Source organism: Thunnus maccoyii, chromosome 16 (genome assembly GCF_910596095.1).
Source record: "Thunnus maccoyii chromosome 16, fThuMac1.1, whole genome shotgun sequence".
In the NCBI taxonomy this organism is placed as follows: domain Eukaryota; kingdom Metazoa; phylum Chordata; class Actinopteri; order Scombriformes; family Scombridae; genus Thunnus; species Thunnus maccoyii.
In genome coordinates, this window is record NC_056548.1 from 16,480,040 (window position 1) to 16,501,317 (window position 21,278).

The 21,278-nt window shown below is 44.1% G+C and overlaps 1 protein-coding gene across 3 annotated transcripts; it reads left to right on the forward strand.

The window, feature by feature from the left end:
- The first annotated feature begins 220 nt into the window (after positions 1-220).
- Positions 221-20,964, forward strand: rtn1a (reticulon 1a). 3 transcript variants are annotated; one of them, XM_042389117.1, is made up of 9 exons: positions 221-882; positions 7,985-8,710; positions 9,446-10,132; positions 18,010-18,217; positions 18,322-18,460; positions 18,698-18,767; positions 19,147-19,193; positions 19,289-19,347; positions 20,106-20,964. In XM_042389117.1, exons 1-9 carry the CDS (start codon positions 660-662, stop codon positions 20,146-20,148), a joined length of 2,202 nt encoding a protein of 733 aa, XP_042245051.1. In that variant the 5' UTR covers positions 221-659; the 3' UTR covers positions 20,149-20,964. The 3 variants fall into 3 exon arrangements, with proteins under 3 accessions (XP_042245051.1, XP_042245052.1, XP_042245053.1); XM_042389118.1 differs by lacking the exons at positions 221-882; positions 7,985-8,710; positions 9,446-10,132 and adding an exon at positions 16,143-16,231; XM_042389119.1 differs by lacking the exons at positions 221-882; positions 7,985-8,710; positions 9,446-10,132 and adding an exon at positions 17,766-17,870.
- Positions 20,965-21,278: the final 314 nt, after the last annotated feature.

A 21,278-nucleotide genomic window follows, 5' to 3' on the forward strand; every position in this document is an offset into this window, starting at 1 on the left:
ATTGTTTTATTTATTTATTTATTTATTTGTTTATTTATTTATTTTCTTATAACAAAACCATAAAAACACTTACATACAGTAATGTATTCTTTTTATAGACAAAAAAAACATTACACGTGAAATTCGCACAGTTTAATTTATCTTACAGACCCGCTAATTCCGCTGTCTTTATAAATTTCACTGACTTCTGCTTATAGAATCACTCCATACCAACCGTAATATTGCTGTCATTGACAAATACTTGACCTCATTTGAACATCTTTCATATTTTTTTATACATATATAAATGTGTAAATAAAGTGCCAACCCTGAGCCTCTCGGACAACATGACGTCACCGCCGGAGCACTGAACTAAAAACAAATCCACCTCACTCCTCTCCTCTCCTCTCCTCTCGCTCACCCCCCGACCGACCGACCGAACCGCACCGTCTACAAACACCCAGCTGACAGACGCCAGCCAGCCAGGAGCCGCATTGTTGTGTGTGTTTATGCGTGTGTGTGTGTGTGTTTGTCTCCGTCACCCATCCTAGCGCAAAGGGTCGCCACCGCTCATCTAGTTTACCGCAACAGCCCCTGTAAACGGCAGAGAGAGAGAGAGGGGAAGGAGCCCAGTAGCTAGTAGGCTAACATCTTCTGTCCCGACAACAGGAAAAAAAAGCATGTCTGCTCAGCCCGGTGAGGAGCTAGGCTCAGAGGGGAAGTGGTTTGGGGACGACTATGAGAGGAACGGTCTGCTGGGAAACACACCGACCCGGTTCGACGAGCTACGGGAAGATTTTAAGCCGAGAGGCGGCGAGGAGGCGAGCGACCTGGATCAACAATTTCATCCTTTCCAGGACGACGGGAAAAGGCCTCCCGTTGCTATGGAAACTGCATCTACAGGTAAAGCGGGCACTTATCGCGGTTAAGTCTTAATATTTATAGATGTTGTCGTATTTCAGCCACATTAGGTTTCACTTGACCGCCTATCAAACAATCCCACATCGTAATTCAGGTGCAAATACAGCTAGACAGAAGCAGCCATTTGTGACAGATTTAGACGGTCTGTCTGCCAACTTCAGTTAAAAACTTCTGCGTTTGAAAAAACACAGAAACAAAGAGAAGCGACTAACTTCCAAAGAATTAAAGTAAATCAGCTGTCACAACAGTTATACGTCTTAGTCAGACTTGGTTGCAACACCAGCCTTTGATAATAACGAGACATCAAATATGGCCCACTGTTTTCCCCCCACTGGTCTACATAACTAATTTTATTGATGAGATCTGAGTCTGTCGAAAGGGTTCAGATGGGATGCAGCGTGCATTAACAAATAGCCTGTTGAACTCTGGTATAACTGATGTACCAGCTCTCACATGAAGGCCTATAGATATAAATAAATACCTGCATTGTTGATATAGTGAGAGTAGAGAGAGAATAAGTAGATTAAAGGCATAAATCCCCCAGATTTCATAGCCAGTGAATGGATAGAAAATAACTTAATCCTACAGTTTATCAATAGACCAAAATATGTTGTTATTATCCTACATTCCTGTTTTGGTGCCAATGATATTGTTACATTATTTGTTGAAGAAATGATGAATAATGTGATATTAAAATGTATGATGTTTATTAAGACCAGGTCTTGTAGAGGCAGCATGAGGGTCTGTGTCTCTGCTGGGAGGATATTGTAGTTTTAGGGTGAAGATAACAGCAAGGTCACAGCAGTAGCAAAAGAGCATACGGTTGCATACCATAATTGAAACTTTCTCTCACTATAATTGGACAATGGAAGCTGTGTTTTTGTTGGAACATCATGCAGACCTCAGTTCTAAGTCCGTCACTCTCCTCAGCGCAGCCCGGCTCATACGCTGCTATTTTTAATCCTGAAGAAACAGGGCTCACTATTCGCCTGGCGAGCAAAACTAGAGCCCTGCACTTTCATTCACGAATTCACTGAAAGATTCATGAGATGATGATGTTTTAAAAAAAAAAAAAAAAAAAGAAAAAGAAAAAGCTGCCTAGTTTCCTCTCTCTGCTCATGCCTTTTTAATTTCATTAGCTGCTGCTGGGCCCAAACAAGAAACATTATTATTATTTTTTATATATCCATGAAGCACAATAGCATTATTAAATGCATAAATCAGACTTTAATCCTTTTTAGGCATAGAATTTGGCAAAAAATTAGAAATTTAACATCCAAAGCCAGTTTACTAGTAAAGCTAAAAATGATCCTCTTGAAGCAGACTGAGCGTAAAATGTGTGTGAAATGATGAACTGGCTAGTCCGTGTTTGGCCTACACTTTCTAGAAGAAGTCAACAAAGTACATGCCCTACTTTTATAACAGTGAGCCAGACAAGACCAAACTTTTGTAGGTGCACACACACACACACACACACACACACACACGCACAGAGAGACTGTGTTTTGATTCCTAAACGAGGGCTGTCTCTTTTGCTGCGACTCCCGCTGAGCTTCGTCCATACGAGTGAAGTAATCTACTCTGTCACTTAGGTTCTTGGTAGGAACAGTGCAGATCTCATCACATCTTAGCAGGGCAGGGTGGATATTTTCCTCTTGACCAGACATGTTATAGTCTCTTCTGATCTTTGTCAAAGGCATTAACTCCCAACAACACCCCCCCACACACACACACACATCACACACACTTTCCTCCCCTACTTTACTGGTAGATAAGCACAAAATAATACCTCAAGTGTCTGAAGTTTGGCCTTTGAGCAGAAACCGTATCCCTTCAAGATGTCTAGAATTGCCTCTCTCAGTAATCGATCCTTGCCTGTCCTAAATCTTGTTCACAACACTTATCTGGCCACAGGACCCTGATAATGCTGATTTCAGCTGTATTAAATTACCACAGGGCAGAACCTTAGCCTCAGATCACAGACAGTACAGTATATCCTGTTTTATCTTCACAAGTTTCACGCCCTGTGAAGTCTTCAAGAGGCGTCGTGACGAGGTCTAAATGTGTTGTAAAAACCCCACAGTCAAGTTTGTTATTAGCAGATGGTGAGTCTAATAGCTCTCCGCTGCTCTCTGGCATAGAAGAAGTGTATATTTATGCACTGTCACTTATAAACAAACATAACGAAATCCTTCTTTTTTCCCAATAAGCTCTTTCTCACCCCTTACAGTGCATCATAATGGTCACTTTATCATTTCTTAACAAAGTGCATCAGTCATGAGAAACATCTCCCATAATCCAGTGCCCGGAAGGTGGATTAAACTCTCCGTCTCAGCATATCATCGGTGACAAGGATGAGGCAGCATATGTCTGGCTGGGTCTCTTCCATATCTTTTAGATAGAGAAAGCACTTAGTGGACTCGGCTGGACTGCATTTGTGCCTTTAGCTGGTGAGAGCTCTGCTCCTGTTCCCGGGGGGGGGCAAGCAGTGCGAGGTCTTTTCAGACTGGATGATAAAGATGCAAGATAATACAGGGGAGGAGGAAAGGGAGGAGGAGGAGGCAGGGGGGGGCAGCTTAATGGCAAGAGAGGCGAGCCTGTGATGAGAAGGCTGATATTTCAAATGCCCAGACCAGATATACAAAGAACTGCCCTTTCCTTCACAGACACTTTCAGTTCAGTGTCTTCCTCTCAGAAAGGCTTTTAGATGTCTGAGGTCAGCAGAGAAGCTGCCAGTCCGAAAACCTTCTTCATCTATTAGAACTTGTGGTTAAAAATATGTTGTCTTGCACCTTACATAATTAAACAAGGCTTAAAGTGTGTGCAATTCATGCTTTTGTGTCTGCTCTCCAGGATGATTTTGGCCCACATCCTATGTGGTACCTGCCGGGTTTATAATCTCATTCATTTTCATCTGTGTCCAGGACCAATTAGCTAATGCTGAGGGATAAAAGGACAGATAAAAACATAACAGGCCGACTCCAAAAAGCTTCACTGCGGGGGGACAACAACAAAGCATTACTGCTATCATTATATCAATAAATTATAATTTTTGATCCCATGTGTTTACCCTGAATCGAATTAAAAGCCAGTATGTGAAATATGATGCTGTGTTTGCAATTATTCTGTCTCAGTCCGGCTCTTTAGCCTGTGGGCAGAGTAATCCCTGAGCAGAGTATTGCAAAACTGCTCATGGGATTAGAGCTACTATCAGCAGAGGCACTTACAAACAGTATAGTCCATTTATATATATAATTTTTTGTTTGTAGGTTATTGTAGCCTATGCACGCCTGCTACCCTGCTTGCGTCTGTGTACTCTTGAGTGCCAAATTCTGTCTGTACAATGAAAGCGAAACACCAATCCAAAGTCGCAATGAATTGACAGCTTTGACCCAAAGCAGACAGCTCGCAGACACTCAGTCTGGATCCTCCCACATCCTTCCCATTCATCCACAAAGCTCTATCCAAGCAAGAAAAATACAATCAATACAGGGAAAGGCAGGTCCTACTGTAAGTACCACGGCTTCGGAATCTGAATGGGGGCAGATTAGCTCTTATTTAAACTGTCTCCAGATTGATTTATCTTTGTCAAAGGCCACTGGAACAACAACATTTCTCCTGTGTGGCCTTTGGTGATTTTTTTTTTTTTTTTTTTTAAGAATGGTGGACGTTTCTTACAGTAATTGTATGTCTCTTTTGTCTTGGATCAATGCAGCTCAGAGCAGTTGAATCCCTCAGCACAGCTGTTCTCTTATCGACCTCTGTTAGTAGTTTTGTTTGTACCTCAGCTCTCAGATGGCCTCCATTTCCTGCTACTTAACAGACGTTAAAGTGGTATAGTTAGTCACTAGCATGCATGTGTTTGTCCAGCCAAGGATATTGTAATCAATACATTATGAACATAAACATCATAACCAAAGCTTAAAACCAGAGACCATTAAAACTATGACAAGTAAGTCACATAATGACAATAGAATCACAGTATGAATCACATTTTGATTCAGTTCTTTTATTCCACATTAATAATAAAAAGATAATACTAAATGTAACATAAATTTCAATATCAATTAGATTTTTTTTTTTACTTATGATCAACCGTAAAGTAACTGCATATATAGCAAATTTCTTATTAGAGTGCGACAACAGTGCGACATTGAGAAAATGATTACACTAACAATAACAAAGCTACAGCATATTATTTAATGTCAAAGGCATAGATGGCTTTTGAAAAGGGAGCCCTGTAAGCGTCTCGATGGATTGGTTTCCACAAGGTCATGGAGTGAAACAGAACTCCTGAAAGACAACACCACAGTCGAGAAGGTCATGGATGGAGTCATCCAATCGTTACCGTGCAGCAGATTTACAGATGTTTAAAAGAATACTGCTGAAATACTGCAGGGATGAATGATGACGTGTGCTTGGACAATACAGACTGACAGATATTGTTCCTTTGAAAGTCAGAGCAGCTTGTTGGAACCAGTGGCACCATCTCTTCTGTCTCTGCACTGGACTCGTGGCTTGCAAGAAGTGAGACAACATGACCTTCTCGAGTGTGAGAGACACTGATATTTCTCTCCGCAGTTCCTCAATTTTAAATCCCTTTTATGTTATCCAAATTAGTTGATTTACTTTATTACATTTTGAATAGCTTCAGCGAGTGTCTTGAAGGGGGGAAAACCCTACTGCGCACTGAGTCCCACATGCAGCTCAGCTAACCCTTCATTTCAAAGTGATAATATATTCATTTTGCAACTCGGGCGCTTTTGATATTGTCTGCGCTCACATGTTTTTGTCTGTAGCCTGATAATTAGGAGCCCATGCCTGGCATAGCACAGATTGTCAGGCTGCATTAGTTTCGGGGCTGCACCAGCTTTGCACAGAGGACAACAAAAGGACTGCCCCTTCACAGGACTTATTTATCTAACTGCACCATCCTTTCAGTGACATGATTACGTTGTGTGGCCACAGTTTGAGCCGAGAATTCCTCTGTTGTCACATCCAATCCCATCCGAGTGCAGTAAAGCATTTGTCTCCGCCTTGTGGGGTTTTTTTCCCAGTGTCTGGGTGCTACGCCATATCAGCAGATTCAAAAATGCCCTCAATCTTAACACACCAAGTTTGTCAGAGCGGCTGCACTCGTGGCAATTAAAGATGAGCATCCAGCCTCTTAATTGATGCAGATGACTTACGCAACTGCTGGTGAGTTTACTCTGTGTTGTTACGTGGAAAACGGGTTGGACGGGGGAGAGGGGGTGTGTCGCCTACAGTAAGGACTCAACAGGATTACTGGCAGTTCACCTCTCTTCACAGCTAGTAGTGGCTCTGAGTGCTTCCCACATCTGCACAGTAGGTATTTGTACAGTGAATCAGTGAGTGTTAGATTATGATGGTGTTGCCAGGGTGATGACTGAAGGGACGTATACCATCGTAGTAGACTAAGAGGATTATACGTTGGTTTGCTTTAGTAGTTCACCAAGGGCATTTGTGTCACTGAAATGGTTTTGTCTCAACAGCTGTGCTCATCTATTTTACACACCGTTTGGATCCATAAGCAGTGCAGTTCTGTAAGACATTTGAGCATAAATACAAAATAACCTGAAGCACAGGAGCATCTGGGCTTTGCTTTTTCACCATGTCACGCCATCCCTCCGCCTTGTGTCCCAGCTTGGGTGTGTAGTGTTTATGCCATTGTACTGCAGTGTGATGTGTTGTTATTGACTGTGTGCAACAACATAAGCAGAGGGAGCAACAGCAGTAGGAAGGACAGCAGAGGGGAAGGGTGGTGGGGCTTTTTGGAGGAAGCAATGGGAGGGACGGGACGTCCTGACCTGTTGGGTCTTCTGTCAGTCAGTCTGCATCCTCCAGAGCTAACCCTAAGGCTGCTATTTTAAATCTTCCCCCCTATCCAGCCCAGCAGCTGGACTCAGCCTATTTAAAGCACTGCCACTGCCCTGGGAGAAGCAGGGCTGGAGAGCAGGAGGAGGAGCCCAGTTCGTGAAATTGTAAACTCAGACTTGTACACAACAGAAATATCAACATTGTGTGTTAATGTGTGGGTACTAAAGCCTTGTTTCTTTGTGTGCGAACATGTGTGGGAGTGTGTTTTTCTATGGAGTTAGACCGGAAGTCAGACATATTTGAATATTTGACTTGACCTTGACTTCTGATCCGATGATTTAAAATAACATTCCTATCAAGTCTGTCTCTTCCTGTTTTGCAACACATATGTAATACCAGCGTCCTTAATGCTTCCCTGCAGCATTGTAACAAATTATTCAGTGAGATGTTGAGTGATAGTTCACAACAGAGCAAACGCAAATTCACAGCTAACACCAACACTGGCTGCCCATTTCAGATTCTTAATGTAGCTGTAGTTGAATTAACACTGCGATTGTGGCTGTGATTAGTATTATTTCAGGTTTGCATGTGTGTTGACAATGACGAGTGTGTGAAATATTCATTTTATACATTTATTATTAAACTGTTTTGTCAACCTAGCTTTAACCATTACATTTTTTGAAGAAGCTAGATACTAGCTTGCTCAACAGTATATTGTTAACATCTATGTGTGTGTGTGTTCATTTTTGTGACACTTGTGTAAGTTGTCAGGGGAGATGCAGGATTAGTGATTACAGAACAGAGATGTGACTATAGACAGCTCTTTGCCTGCGTGATTCAGAACAGACTCTGGTTGTGGCACTGTGTTTTTTTGGGGGGTCTGAACAATCTCCCTTTGTACCACACCGGGTACAAGTACCCTCTGTTACTGCTGCCTCACTGATCTGCACAGCCATGCACCCAGTGTGACTGTGCTGCTCTCACAGTGCCACAGTCCCTCTCCCTAGCAGTGCCACCAGCAGAAGCGTAGCCTTGTTTAACTAGATGTTGTTATTAATCAAACAGCTCAGGCACAGGATGGTTTGATTTGAATGAGTGACACAGACGTTGGTGTCAGTCTGTTGTTCCAAGCAACCTTCCATTCAGAAAGTATAGCTGAACCAGTTCATTGTATGATATGATGATATGAGAGTGTCTATTGTCAGTGTTTCACTTCTTTCTTCTCTCTTCCTGTTGGTCTCTGTAGATGACTCCATGTCTGGCCTGTTTAGGAAGCCTATGAATGACGATGGTGATTTGTACACTTCCCTGCGATCCAATCAGAGCTTCACATCAGACAGAGAAGCCTCCTACTTGTCGGACGACCTGAAGCCCTCCAAGCCCTCCTCTGGCTCCTCTGACCTGGATCACTTCTCCACTGACACCTACAGCTTCAGCTCCAGCACCAAGATGACTTCTGACCTGGCCGATGACATGCCAAAATCTCTGATGGGCTTGGATAAGACAGATTCCTACAACTACATGGACATCAGCCACGGGGATGAGCGCCATGATCAGCACCAGGGGGCTCTGCACAGCCTGATGGACACAGGCTCAACTGGACGTGACCTGCTGGGCAGCTACATGGATAAGAACCCTGGAAGAGATGAGGAAGAGGAAGAGGAGAACTTAGGTTCAGCACTGGGCTCCTCTTCTTTCCCCTACGTGGAGGAGCCATCTGATGAAGAGCTGTCAGACTACCGCTCCTACCGTAACCTGGGCGGCACTCCGCAGACAGCCAGCCCAGTTAAGATCACTTTGACCGAGTCCCAGCCTCCAGCCGTCAAGCCCGAGCTCCAGCAGCCTCCCCCTCCAGTCACTGTGTCTGAGCGTGAAAACGTCCTGAGTGTGGGCTTACAGGGTGTTCCCACCGTGACACTATCAGAGCCAGAGGACGACAGCCCTGCTTCCACTCCCAATGCTTCACCAACACGTAGGCACAGCACACACACACACACACACACACACACACACACGTGTATCATGATAATGAATATATCTGATAATAGATTGTAACTCATCTGGAAAATCAATTGAGAAACTGTTTACGGGTAAATTAACCAGATGGAAATCCAATATAGCCCATGATCATTTCCCACATCATCTTCAATGACCTAATACAACCAGAAATATTGAGAAGGATCACTAACTCAGCACAAACAGTGTGGCAAAATCTCTACATCTCACAGTATAAAGCATATTGTCATGTCTAGCGCTGCAACTAACGATAGTTGTTTGGTCTAAAAAATTTCAGAAAATGTCAGTCACTGTTTCCCAAAGTCTTGTTTTGTCCTGACCAACAATGCACAACCCATGGATTTTCAGTTTTCTATCACAGATGACTAAATTAACCAGAAAATATTCACATTTATGAGGTTGGAACTTCAGAAGATTAGTTGTTTCTTTAAGCAAATCACTCAAAATGATTAATCGTTTATCAAAACAGTTGGCGATTAATTTTCTGTTGATTGACTAATCAGTTGATTAATCGACTAATCTTTGCAGCTGCATATCCCCCACCTCTAGTCAGATATATTTCATATTTATGTTGTAAATGCCATAATGAAGGAATGCTACTTTAGCACTTGTCTTTGACTGTATGTCTGGATTTATAATGTGAATGAAGACTCTAATGCTTATTTATTTTTCTACATTTCTCTGTGAGCAGAAAAAGAATTCCCCTCCCATGACATGTTCAAGGCTGACGCAGTGAAGCCTGCAGATCCCAAGAGCAGTCCAGGCACAAAGGCTAGCAGCAGGGAGCATGATGGCAGCAGTGCAGAGTCTGGAGACTCAGAGATTGAGCTGGTGTCCGAAGAGCCTCCCAAGGCCATCAGCAACCCATTTGCCCAGCCGCCTCAAAGCAAGGGTACTTTCAGCCAGCCTAACAGCCCTTTTGACAATCCCCCGGTCGCCAAGGGTGGTTTCGGCCTGGCTGGCAACCACGCTCCACCCACGGCCTACAGCATTCTGAGGGAGGAGAGAGAAGCAGAGCTTGACAGTGATCTCTTCATTGAGTCTGCGTCTGAAGAGAGCCCAAAGAGAGAGCAGGGCTTCAGTGGCCCCAAACAGGGAGTAAGTACTCCCTCTCCCCTGGTTCCCAGTACCGTCCCTCCCCCCAGTGCCCCTGAGACGGTGCCAGCCGAGCCCCTGATCACAGAAAAGGTCAAGACCCCAGTGAAAACAGAGGAGGATCGCCTCAGCAAGCCCAAGCCCCCTACTGCTGCCGTGCCCCCAGAGGTGCGATTGGAGAGGCCCCACCAGGACGACATGTTCAAGCACACCACTGAAGGCAAAGAAGACCTAGGAAAACCTGCTGCCTCAATCTTCCCAGAAGGCTTTAACAAACAAAAAGGTTAGTCGGATAAATCTGGATTTTTAAAATCTTTTAGCCATTCTTATTCAAACTCTGCATTCTACTTCTTCTATTGTAAGAATTCACATTGTTACTGTTTCTTTGTGGAAGTATTAAGGTTTCACAAAACATGTCTGTAATCTTTTCATTGTTGCAGTGGTTTCACCTTGGCTAATATGCCACTATCTTGAGTACTGGCTTTCCAGAAATAATGCAGTCAGCTTGTGGAACAGGTAGCGTTGTATCTGCTGATGTGTCTTTGTGCCTGAGTGGAAAAGCTACCGCATGTGCATTTCTGTTCTAAACCTTCCCCATCATATTTAGGGATAAATAAAAACAAAAAACAGCTTGGATATCACTGACAGCATATTTCTAATCAAATCACGTGCGCCAGACTTGTATTTGTTTACCTCCCGGTAGCAACCTGCATGGTGTGCTGTGGCTTTGTTTTGTTGACAAGGCCGGAAAATAAAAAAAAAGACTGCTAAGAGAGATGGGATGTTCCACTGCTGTGTGTGTTTCTGTGCCAGGGGTGGGTGAGAAGTGCTCATTTTGTGCTTGCCTGAAGTCTGCTTCCCCCTGGTGGTGCATTTGAAGGGGGGGGGGGGGGGGGGGGGGCAGAGTGAGGATGAAATGATTCACGTTCTGGCAATAAACCTGACAGCTACACTGTCAAACCTATAAACAGTCTTCTCTGATCTCAGTGGAAACATGCACAGAACAAAATATAGAATTGCAGATGCTGTGAAAAAAGATCTTTCCGCATCTTCTTGACAGCATCTGGCTCCTTACATCACTCGTTAACATCCTGGGATTAGATAAGTCAGACGTGCCTGTCACAGTCAGCAGGAGTTAATGCTGTCTAAGCTGCACATTTGATATTGGCAAGAGCATTTTGACTTCTATTGGCTGCTCTCTCTGCCCTTGTAAACAGTGAGTTTACATAATCCTGTGATGCCAAAACTGGGGCACGCTCCTACTTCTGAGCTGTGAAAGCCTCCACTTAAATTTCAGCTCAACAGCTAAAGAAATCACATTTAAATTAATGTTGTTATTTGCTTTGTGGCCTCCAAAGAGACGAGTGCATAGATGTCCCAAAACTTACAAATGAGGCTCCCTGCTCCAATATTACGTGACGATTGAGTCAGATGAATAGTAACATGTTTGAAATGAATAATTTAACAAGCTGACGTAATTGAATACCAGCTGATGACGCTCCTCTTTGTTTTGTTTACTCAGACAGAGAAGGTTCTGGAAATGCTAAAAAGCAGGTCACGTGTATTTTTTTGTCCGCCACTAGAGGGCGCAGTGCACCTTTGTCATTGCTGCTCCGATGAAGACTAGAAGATATTATTCTCATCACTCAGTGCACTTCCACACGGGTTGCCATGGCAACAGTGATGGGGGAGTGTGTTCGGTCTGTCTCAGAGAAATCTGTTTTTTCTTGGTTGGTACTGGCATTGAGGCCTGTCACGGCTGCAGCAAGCAGTAGGTGTGAGGTGTGGCTGTCTGCAGTGGAGGGGGGGACAGGAGACAGTCCTAACGGCTTTGATAGGGTTGCAACATGACGTTATCCCCCTAACTGTACTCGAGGGAATCGTTTTCCGTTCGATGCTGACACCACAGTGACTGTGCTGTTTCGTTTGCCCTCAGCTTTCAAGCATCCTGCGTCGCTTTTTCAGTCACAGGCCATGGGGAGGAAATCGTAAAGCACAAACACATCCTGAAGGCACTAAACAAGGAGGATTGTGCTGTAATGCACAGTGTCTCTCCTCATAAATTATTGAAGCACAAAGTACTTTGCCTCTTCAATTATCAGTGAGTCATAGTGGAAACAGCCATTTGAATCTCTCGCTACAATCTTAAATATTGTTCTGTGCAACTAAAGAGCAACAGAGGTGGGTGTTTGCCATATTTTCCCTCAGCAACATGGTGTCAAGTCCAGCCATATTCAGCCTTCATAAAACACTATTGCATCCTGTCTGGTGTGTGACATGACATCAGACTATTAGAAGACCTGCCGTCATTCTTTCTGATTGCACAGCACGTGGTATCATGCAGTATTTGTTGCTTATATTAAAAAAAAGTTACACCAAAAAAATTTAATTATTTTACACTGTAAATATCAACAAGCTACAAGGAAGGTTAGAAAGTTAATGAGTAATGCATCCAGCTGTTTTGGTGTCTCATCAAAGCGTATGTGGGAACCCTCCCACTATTACCAGTCAGTTCTGAGACCATGTTAAGGGGATTTATTGTAAACACGAGGGTACCTTCCCTTTCAAGAAAAAAGCTTATCCTCAGACTATCACCACCCATCCTCTCACCCCTCTCTTAATCACTGCATGGATGGTTTGCTGCAGCAGCAACTGTGGTGTGGTGTTTACAATTTGACCCCCCCCCCCCCCCCCCCCCGGCCCCCCACCCTACATCCCCCCCCACCCCCTCCTCCCCCAGCACACACGCACACAGACGCACTTTCCCTGCTCCTTCTGTTCTAGCCAGCGCTGCTCCACGGCATCAGTCTGTGTGCTCCGCAAGCCGGCAGCACCTTGGAAACCTTTTCCTCCCTCCCTCCCTTCCTCCCTTCCTCCCTCGCTGTCTATTTGAGCCTCGCTCCCCGCATCCTTTTTTTCGACCATTCATGCCTTTCTGGGATGAGTGAGTGAGCCGGTGCGACCGAAGAGGGAGACAAAGAAGAAAACGGAGACGATACAGAAAAAAAGAGAGAGTGGGAGAGAGAACAGGGACAAAACTGATCACCAGCATGCAGGCCACTGCAGACTCAACCAAGAAGGAAAGCTCCTGGAGCGGCTGGAAGGGCCAGGGTACTGATGTGTTTACTGTGATTTACTCATCAATTATCTGTGTTTTTGTGGCTGTGAGAGATGGACTGGTATCTCTGCATGTAGGTTAAATATTCATGACACTTTAGGCGTGCAGTGTTGAACGTGTGTCTGTGCGTGTGCTCTGCATGTGTACATTTGCCATCTAATCATATTTGTCAAGTCTCGAGGAATCGAACAATGCCGTTTACCTGCGCCCCCTTTTACAAGGACACGCCCTAATGACAGATCCTTTTTTGCTGCATGTGTGTGCGTCTGGAAAAAAAAACAAAGAGGGAGAGTGGGTGAGAGACGCTGGTGGGTGTTTTGGAAAATAAGTGTATACACACTAGCATGCTGGGAGCCATCTGTTTTGGGTGCATGTTAATATGGATGCCAGTGTTGTAGACTAAGGCGTGTCATTGTTATCGCCCTCCCCGCTTTGCAACCGTGCAGGGGAGCTGGTTTTATATGGCGTATGCTCTGTTTTTGTGTAACGAGGCAGCCAGAGCATCCGGACGGCACTGACAGACTGTCTCCATGGTAACCGGGGCACACCCATCCTGATTACATCAGCCCTATCTCCTCGGCTGCCATGGCACCTTGCAGAGACTGGGCCGGAGAAGAGCATCCTCCGTCTGCCTGTTTCCATAGCATGGAGGGCTCGTATAAAAGGGAGCATGAGAGAAAATGGCGCCTCTTCCTCCACTCTGGTTGTGGTTTATTATCTGCCATCTTTTTAGGTTTGGGAGAGCAGCGGAAATGCAATCGATTAGTCTGATTATTATTTCCAAACAGAGACCACAGCAGTCTCTGATTTCTAGATGTGTAGCAATCAAGCAAAAACATCCCAATGTCAAAACCCCCAGTTGTCATTATTCCACTGAGTCATTAGCCATTTAATTTAGCCGAAACTGATGTCAGAGACTGTGAAACACAATAATCTATCAGATCTGAATCTCTCCACAACGTTATGAATGCATCAAATTAAGCTGATACAGTCAGCACAGCAAAAGGATGAAATTGAGCAGATTTATTTCCTGCACTTGCATGTTGATACATCAGCCTGAAGCTGAAGGCATTTTTATGTTTAGTCATTCTCATTGCACAAGCACAGTGCTGACTCACTGCCACCAAACCACCCAGGAATGTTGACAACGATGCAGATATATCCAAAACTGAGTCATCTATGTATGATTTATTCAAAATAAATTATACATCAGGGATTTAAAATGACACATAACCACTAATAGATCTTCTAATGCATGAACATTATACTCTACTGTTTACACGTGCCTTGCGGCGGATGTGTGCCAACTTGTGAATTGGGGTAGCCTACATATTCTTAAATATACGACAATAAGTGTCAACAGCACAGATAGTTAGGTGAGTGGATGTGGCTTTGCTTAATAAATATGTTGGCTGCACTGGTTTCTATACTGGTTTCTCAAAAAAAGTGAACATAGTCAAATCTTAGAGATTCTCTGTGGTCTTACGTTGCATATTTGCAACTTTGTAAAGACTTAGGAATACTTTGATTTGATTTGCGGTTATTTCATATTATTTATATGCATTTGGCAATATTTTGTCTTTGACACTCAGAAGAGAGGAATAGTTCGGATGTTTTGACTTAACATGGTATGATTTATGCTTAGAAGGCAAAAAAGTGAAATGATACAGATAAGTCTAAGAGGAGAATCAAGCAGTAGAAATACATTCAAGATTGTTTCCTGTCGAGGATGCTTGAAATTTTTCCTGCTGTTGGACAAAATGTCAGATTGCTGACACACCTTTGTCCATCATGTGAGTAACTCAAACTATTTTACAAATCCCTTTCATAACAAAAATTGGACATTCATAATCGCCATGTCACCCTCAAGTCCAGGTTACAGTCTCAGTCTGACACTCAAGTCCTACATGCTAGCTGAAGTCCCTTTCCATGTTTGCTCACTCCGGCTGACGGCTTGTTTGAGGCCACAAGGATGTTCTCGGTGATTTAATGAGGTCAGGCTAAACTAGTTTCACTAGAGAAAAGGGGGAGGGGGGGAATCATATTATTGTCACTGGTGTTAATCATTTGCTCTGGTTTTCTCTCGGTGTGTGTTGAATATCAGAGGAGAGAATCACGAGGCTGCATTTGCACTTCCTCTGTGCTTTGATCCGACATCCTGTGTTAGTTCTGCATGACATGAAACTGTCACCTGTGCTGTCTAGTCAGAATATAACTGGGTTTTCTATGTCCAGTACTTGCCTTAATATAAATATCAGTATAACTGAATGTAGACACTTGAAATGTCAACAGAAAACCAGCTGCACCACACAAATTAGGCAGCGAACCTCTTCAACTGTCAGAAATGAGACTCACAATTCGGTCAAATCTAAGCTTTATAATGTGACCCTGTCTGTTAACATTCTTTAAGGCTTTCACACACACCATTTTTCTCATTTCTTCACACACACTTGGCAACTAGCTGGCCTGGTGTTAAACCTGCCTTTGTCCTTTTGTGTCTCACAATAAAGGGAGTGGCTGTCTTCATGAGTCGGGGAGTCGAGACACATAGCTGATTCCCCAGATTCGGAGCAAATCAATCTCTCCCCGCTCCCAAAGGAACGCTCTTTTCGCCGCTCCCTCTTCCTCTTTCGGCCCCTCCCTTCCTCTCCGTCTCTCCATCTCTCCATCTCTCCCTCTCTCTCTCTGTGTGTGTGTGTGTGTGTGTGTGTGAGCGGTGGGGAGAAAATGGAGCACGGTAACTATGGTAACTGCATCAGGCAGGTGCTCGGCAGATCCTTGCCACCCAAGCGTTTTAATGGAGCAGTAGAATATGGCTACGGTCTGCGCGGTAGTTTTCTCATCTTTCGCCACTGAAGTCGTATGATTTGGTCTTTATATATATAAAGAACTCTAGTTTTGTTTTCCATTTTGATACACTGTCTTTTATTCTACTCACTGCTTGGCAGTCTGTCACGTGTCAGCGGGGCTGCCTGAGAATAAAAGAGCTCACAGAGAGTGTATGTGTGTGTGTATATGTGTGTGTGCTGGATTGCAATGTGGTTCTTTGGCAACCGCGCCCCATAGACGCCCCCCAAACCCCCCCCCCCTTCCCCTCTCCCTCCCTCCCTCCCTCAGTCCCCCTCTGTTCAGGCGGATGCTGATTTGCTGGTGTGGCAGTGGCCCCTCCCCTCCTGTGCAGGGGGGGACTCCCCCTTCAGTGCTCTCCTTTTGTCCGTGAATAAAGCAACTGCCTCTTTCCCTGTTCAACCATGGGAGCCGCAGGTCAGTACATGCTTCTACTGCACTAGCTAAAGCTTTTCAGTCTGCGTGCAGCCTGTGCGGCGCATCACAAGGCACGGTCACTGTCGCCGGTCTACACCTGTCTCTCGAGCCAGGGCTGCTGTGTCTGCGGATGTGTCTGTGTGTTGTTACAGCTGCTGGATGAGCTACCTGTGCCTGTTTGTGTGTTTGTGTGTGTGTTTGTGTTCCTCTCACAGCATCTCCATTCAAATTTTCATTCAAATCAGTCAGTTTGGCTTCTGTGGGGAGTGGTGCATGAGAACAGCAGCGAGGGCACATGGATCTCACTGTTACTGAATGATAGTGTTTGATTTGATAGTGGGGTGGGAGGAGGGCAGATAGGTATGTCATTATTGTTTTTTGATAAGAGAAGACATGTTTTATTCTTCAGTGTAGGAACAGTTATGGTGCGTAGAGAAGTAGAAGTAGAGATTCACATAGCCACAATGACTTTTCTGCCTCCCAGGTTTAGCCTGCCTTTTTGGCATCCACAGATGCCTTTTAGTGGAGAGCAAAGATGGCCGTCATCACTATGCTGCTCACAGCTCCACAGCTAAAATTAGAGCAGGCCGGCAGGCGGACAGCTCAGAGAGGAAGAGTAAGACACACAAGGGATCTCAGGAGCTGTTCTCTTCAAAAACTTCTTCTGCTCGCCTCCCTGTGACATGAAGGATTTCCAGGTTTCCGTACTTGCAGAGGAACAGTGAGCTCAGCTAGTGCTGTTAGAGCTGCAGTCGTAGTGGGGGAGGCAGCTGGTTCAGCAGAGGTAAAACAAGCAGCCGACAGTTCTCATGGAAACAAGCCAGTGTTGCCAGCCGACACAGACGACTGCCAGAGGACGACCATGTCGGCCACTGGAGCTGTAATGGTACACTGGGCTAATCCTCACTTCTCACTTGTCTCTCATCTGTGCTAGCGGCTTTGAATTACAAGCCCGACCAACCAAAGAAGACAAGAAATATTAGAATGGAAGGAAAAGAGTGCAGTATGATGTACGGGTGCCTGTGCTGGTGTTCAGACGTATGTATGAATGAGATGGTTTGGAGGAATCGCATAGGGAGTCACTGCATACTGAGATACTGCATTGAAGCATCGTCATCCTTCATTATTGACCACAGGAAAGCTTTTCTGGCCAGGTCACATTGAACCGTTATCTGAGCTGCTGATAGTGCGTCTATTTCTACCTCTGCCTTCACGGAGCTATAGGTCAATCATTAATTCTGTACTGCAAGCCGGCTGTGCAGGTGTACTTTCAGCGTAACACGGTTGCCTCTGCTTGTTTGTATGTATGTTTGTGTACGTATGAGAGCAGACCAGGTGCCACTTTGGCGATAAGCATACGTCAGATGCAAATATGAAGCCCCACCAGTCCAGCGACTGCTCCATATGTGAGAGTCAGCTATTATCTTAGCAAAGGTCGCTCTATATATAGGGGTAAAGGAGCCCGAACTGACGAGTCGTCACTCAGACACCTTCACCTTCCAGATCCACAGCTCCTCAGTCTAACCTAATGAAAAAGCTGGGTTAGGAAGCTGGGTTAAAACAGAATCACGTGACAGCCGGAGCTCTCCAGAGGACGTTGGGTTGTGAACAGCTTCCAGTTATTTGACCCAAATGTGTGGTGTGTAGCGCGCTGCAGCCTAATCCACTTTGAAAAGGATACGGCTTACAGTACATGTCACAGAGAGTGAGGTCAGGTCATTCGGTGGGTCCTAACTCTGTTTCTCCTTGTTCTGTGCTTCTTTCAACCCCCCCTACAGCTATTGACCTGCTCTACTGGAGGAATGTGAAGCAGTCGGGAGCCGTGTTCAGCAGCGTGCTTCTGCTCCTCTTCTCCCTGACCCAGTTCAGCGTGGTCAGCGTCGGAGCCTACTTAGCCCTGGCAGCCCTCTCTGCCACCATCAGCTTCAGGATCTACAAGTCTGTGCTTCAGGCTGTGCAGAAGACCGATGAGGGACATCCATTCAAGTGAGTAACAGAGAAGGTTGAAGCACAACAGACTGTGGATTTCATTAAACGGTCTTTGGCATTCAGGTGTTTTCTTTGTTTTCTGTCCCTGTATTTGTTACCAGAGCCTACCTGGAGATGGAAATCGCTCTATCCCAGGACCAGATTAGCAAATATGCCGACAAAATCCTGCTGTACACCAACACCTGCATGAAGGAGCTTCGCAGGCTGTTCCTCGTACAAGATCTGGTCGATTCCTTGAAGGTTTGCCTCATACTTACTGTACATACCATCACTCTTTGCCTTTTCACTCTGCTATCAAGGGGTGACATCATCTGTCAGTTGGTTTAATTATGTAAGGATCAGCTCTCAGGGCTTTTAGCTTCAGCAGCAAATCATAAAACTAAGAAAGCTGAAACCAAAATAATCTGATAACACATGTTTATAATGTCATGCGGGCAGGCTAATTAGATCAAACTGTCATGTATGTGTGTGTTTCAGTTTGCTGTTCTGATGTGGCTGCTGACCTATGTGGGCGCTCTTTTCAACGGCCTGACACTGCTCATCCTAGGTGAGGTCATCCTGACTTGATACACTTCTCACTCTTCTCAATTTTATCCAGTACAGACGTCCAGACACCGCTGCTGTGACTGAGTGACACTTTAGTTTTAGTCTTTTCTGTGTCAGAAGTTCAATCATCTCATGAAGACTTGGATATTTTGTTCTGTTCATTCTTTTATGTCAGAGCTAAATCTGTTTGTTTATCGGACACATTCACTTCACTGCCAAATATGTACAATATGTTTACTTTTCCAGTTTACATTAGATAAGTGTAGTGGTTGAGGTGCGCCGGGGAACTTGCTGACACCAGTGTGTTCTTGTTTGAGCATATTCTCACTGTAGGTCAGAATGTTTTAACCTTTACTCTCTCTCTCTCTCTCTCCCTACAGCTGTGGTCTCCATGTTCACCATGCCTGTGGTCTATGAGAAACATCAGGTAATTATTTTCCATGTCATGATTTCTTAAGTCAAATGTGGTTTGGAAAATGTATTCTGATATTTATATCCTTTCTTTTTTTGTTCTGTTTTCAGGCACAGATCGATCAATATGTGGGACTAATACGGACCCAGGTCAACTCTGTGGTGGGAAAGTGAGTGTTTGCCAGTCAGACTTTTTGTTCGAAGTTCACATACAATGTAAGAACAAACTGTACCTGTAAGCTGCAAGAGACAAACAAGAGGAAATGAAATAGGGTACAGTGCCTACAGATAAAGTGAGAACTTTTTACTGACTGAAGTCTGATCATGATCCGACAAAACATAAAAGAGAAGCTCCTCCTTTATTAGAACCGCTGATGTACTTTTGAGCAAAGTGCTTTCACAGCACCAGTGAAGCTGCTCAGTGGCCAAAATGCAAGACAGGGCAACTTCCAGGTGTTAATCTGTGTACCTGAAAATGTGTGGATGAGGGTGTTGCTGAAAATAGCATTCGTGCTCAGCAAACCATCTGTGTTGCTACCTTCATTCATCTCACGACCAAACAGTTTAGAGTATCAAGTCTGTTGAATAAAAATAAGGGTTACAGATATTAACAAAATGTTTTTGACAAAAAAAGTCTGAAATGGGCTATTCTATATTCACTGGGTCCTACTTAACTCAGAAAATTCAAGAGTTAAGTTTATCTGTAGGTATCAAAAGGGTCAATTGATGCCAAATTGATGGTTAGTTTTTGCACAGACCATTATCAAGTTTCCAATTTCAGTAAAACTTGACTCTTTAGCTCTACTGCCTGCCATAAAAGGAGACAGAACAAAAACAGCAGGTGCAGAAGTAGAACAAACACATCTTAATCTTGAATAAACATCTTGTTGGAAACATGATATTAACGCTGTTTTTTTTCTCTGTGCAGGATCCAAGCGAAGATCCCCGGGGCCAAGAGAAAGGAGGAGTAGACCTGTCTGTCTCACAGAGAAGCTGACAGTCCAGTCCAGCTCAGAGGCAGGCAGCCCGCTTACTGTTGAAGAGCCTGGTGGTCATCTGTGGAGCGTAGTGCTATGTCATCTTGGTGTTCTCTAAAAGCATCCACTGGAGAAGCCTTCACCCTGTCTATAGCAGTCTAAACACTAACACACACAAGTCACACGTACATAATCCTGTTTCTAGGGTAGACAAGTTCACGACTCGAAACAAAAGAAACTGACTTTTTTTGTGTTGCTTATTATAAAAGTGCATGAAGTCGAGCCTTGGGTAAATAATATTTGATATCTTTTGTGCCGTTTTTAATATCACGCTACATTTTTGCTTTGCAGTGCTTTTACCACAAACTGTACGGTTTGGCACAAAAAAAGCTTAAATGCCCACAGACGTGCTCTGCTGCCAATGTTAAATACTGCTTCATGTTTCTGAGTTAGCAGATGGGGCTTCTCTCAGTATATGTCAATATATATAAATATCAAAAATTATTTCCTTTTGGTGTTTCCAAGCACAAAATAATTTAACAATATGCGTCTTAGATGTGGTAATTGTAGGGTTTTTGCTTTTGTATAACCATAAGGAACAATACACACGCTCATGTTTAGGTAGTTGTACGACTACTATGAAGACGAGGAGTATCTGGTGATATTTAGCTTGTTTGAATAACTGTCCAACTTTGTACTATGTTCAACTATACTCTGTAGTTCTTTAGACCCTGGACTCTTTAACTATTTGCACTTACAGTATGTATTTAATTACAAGAATAAGAAAAATAAATGTACCTTGATGTATAACTCTCCTCAGCCACCTTTACTGACAAGTTTGCCTTCATAAGACGACCATAAGTTGAAGATGAGTTTGTGTATGACGCTACGGCTAAGTTTGAGGTGATAACGCCTCATGGAACTGTGCAGAATTTACAGTATACAAGGAAAGCATTGGACGGGACACTTGGAATGGGGAGCTATAAATACATGCCAGTGAATTCTGGCACTGACACACTTCTGGTCTCGTAGTAGGAGAGAGAGAGTGCGTGTGTGTGTGTGTGTGTGTGTGTGTGTGTGCGCGCGCAACAAATTTAACTTGGGTTACAATGAGACTATGTTTG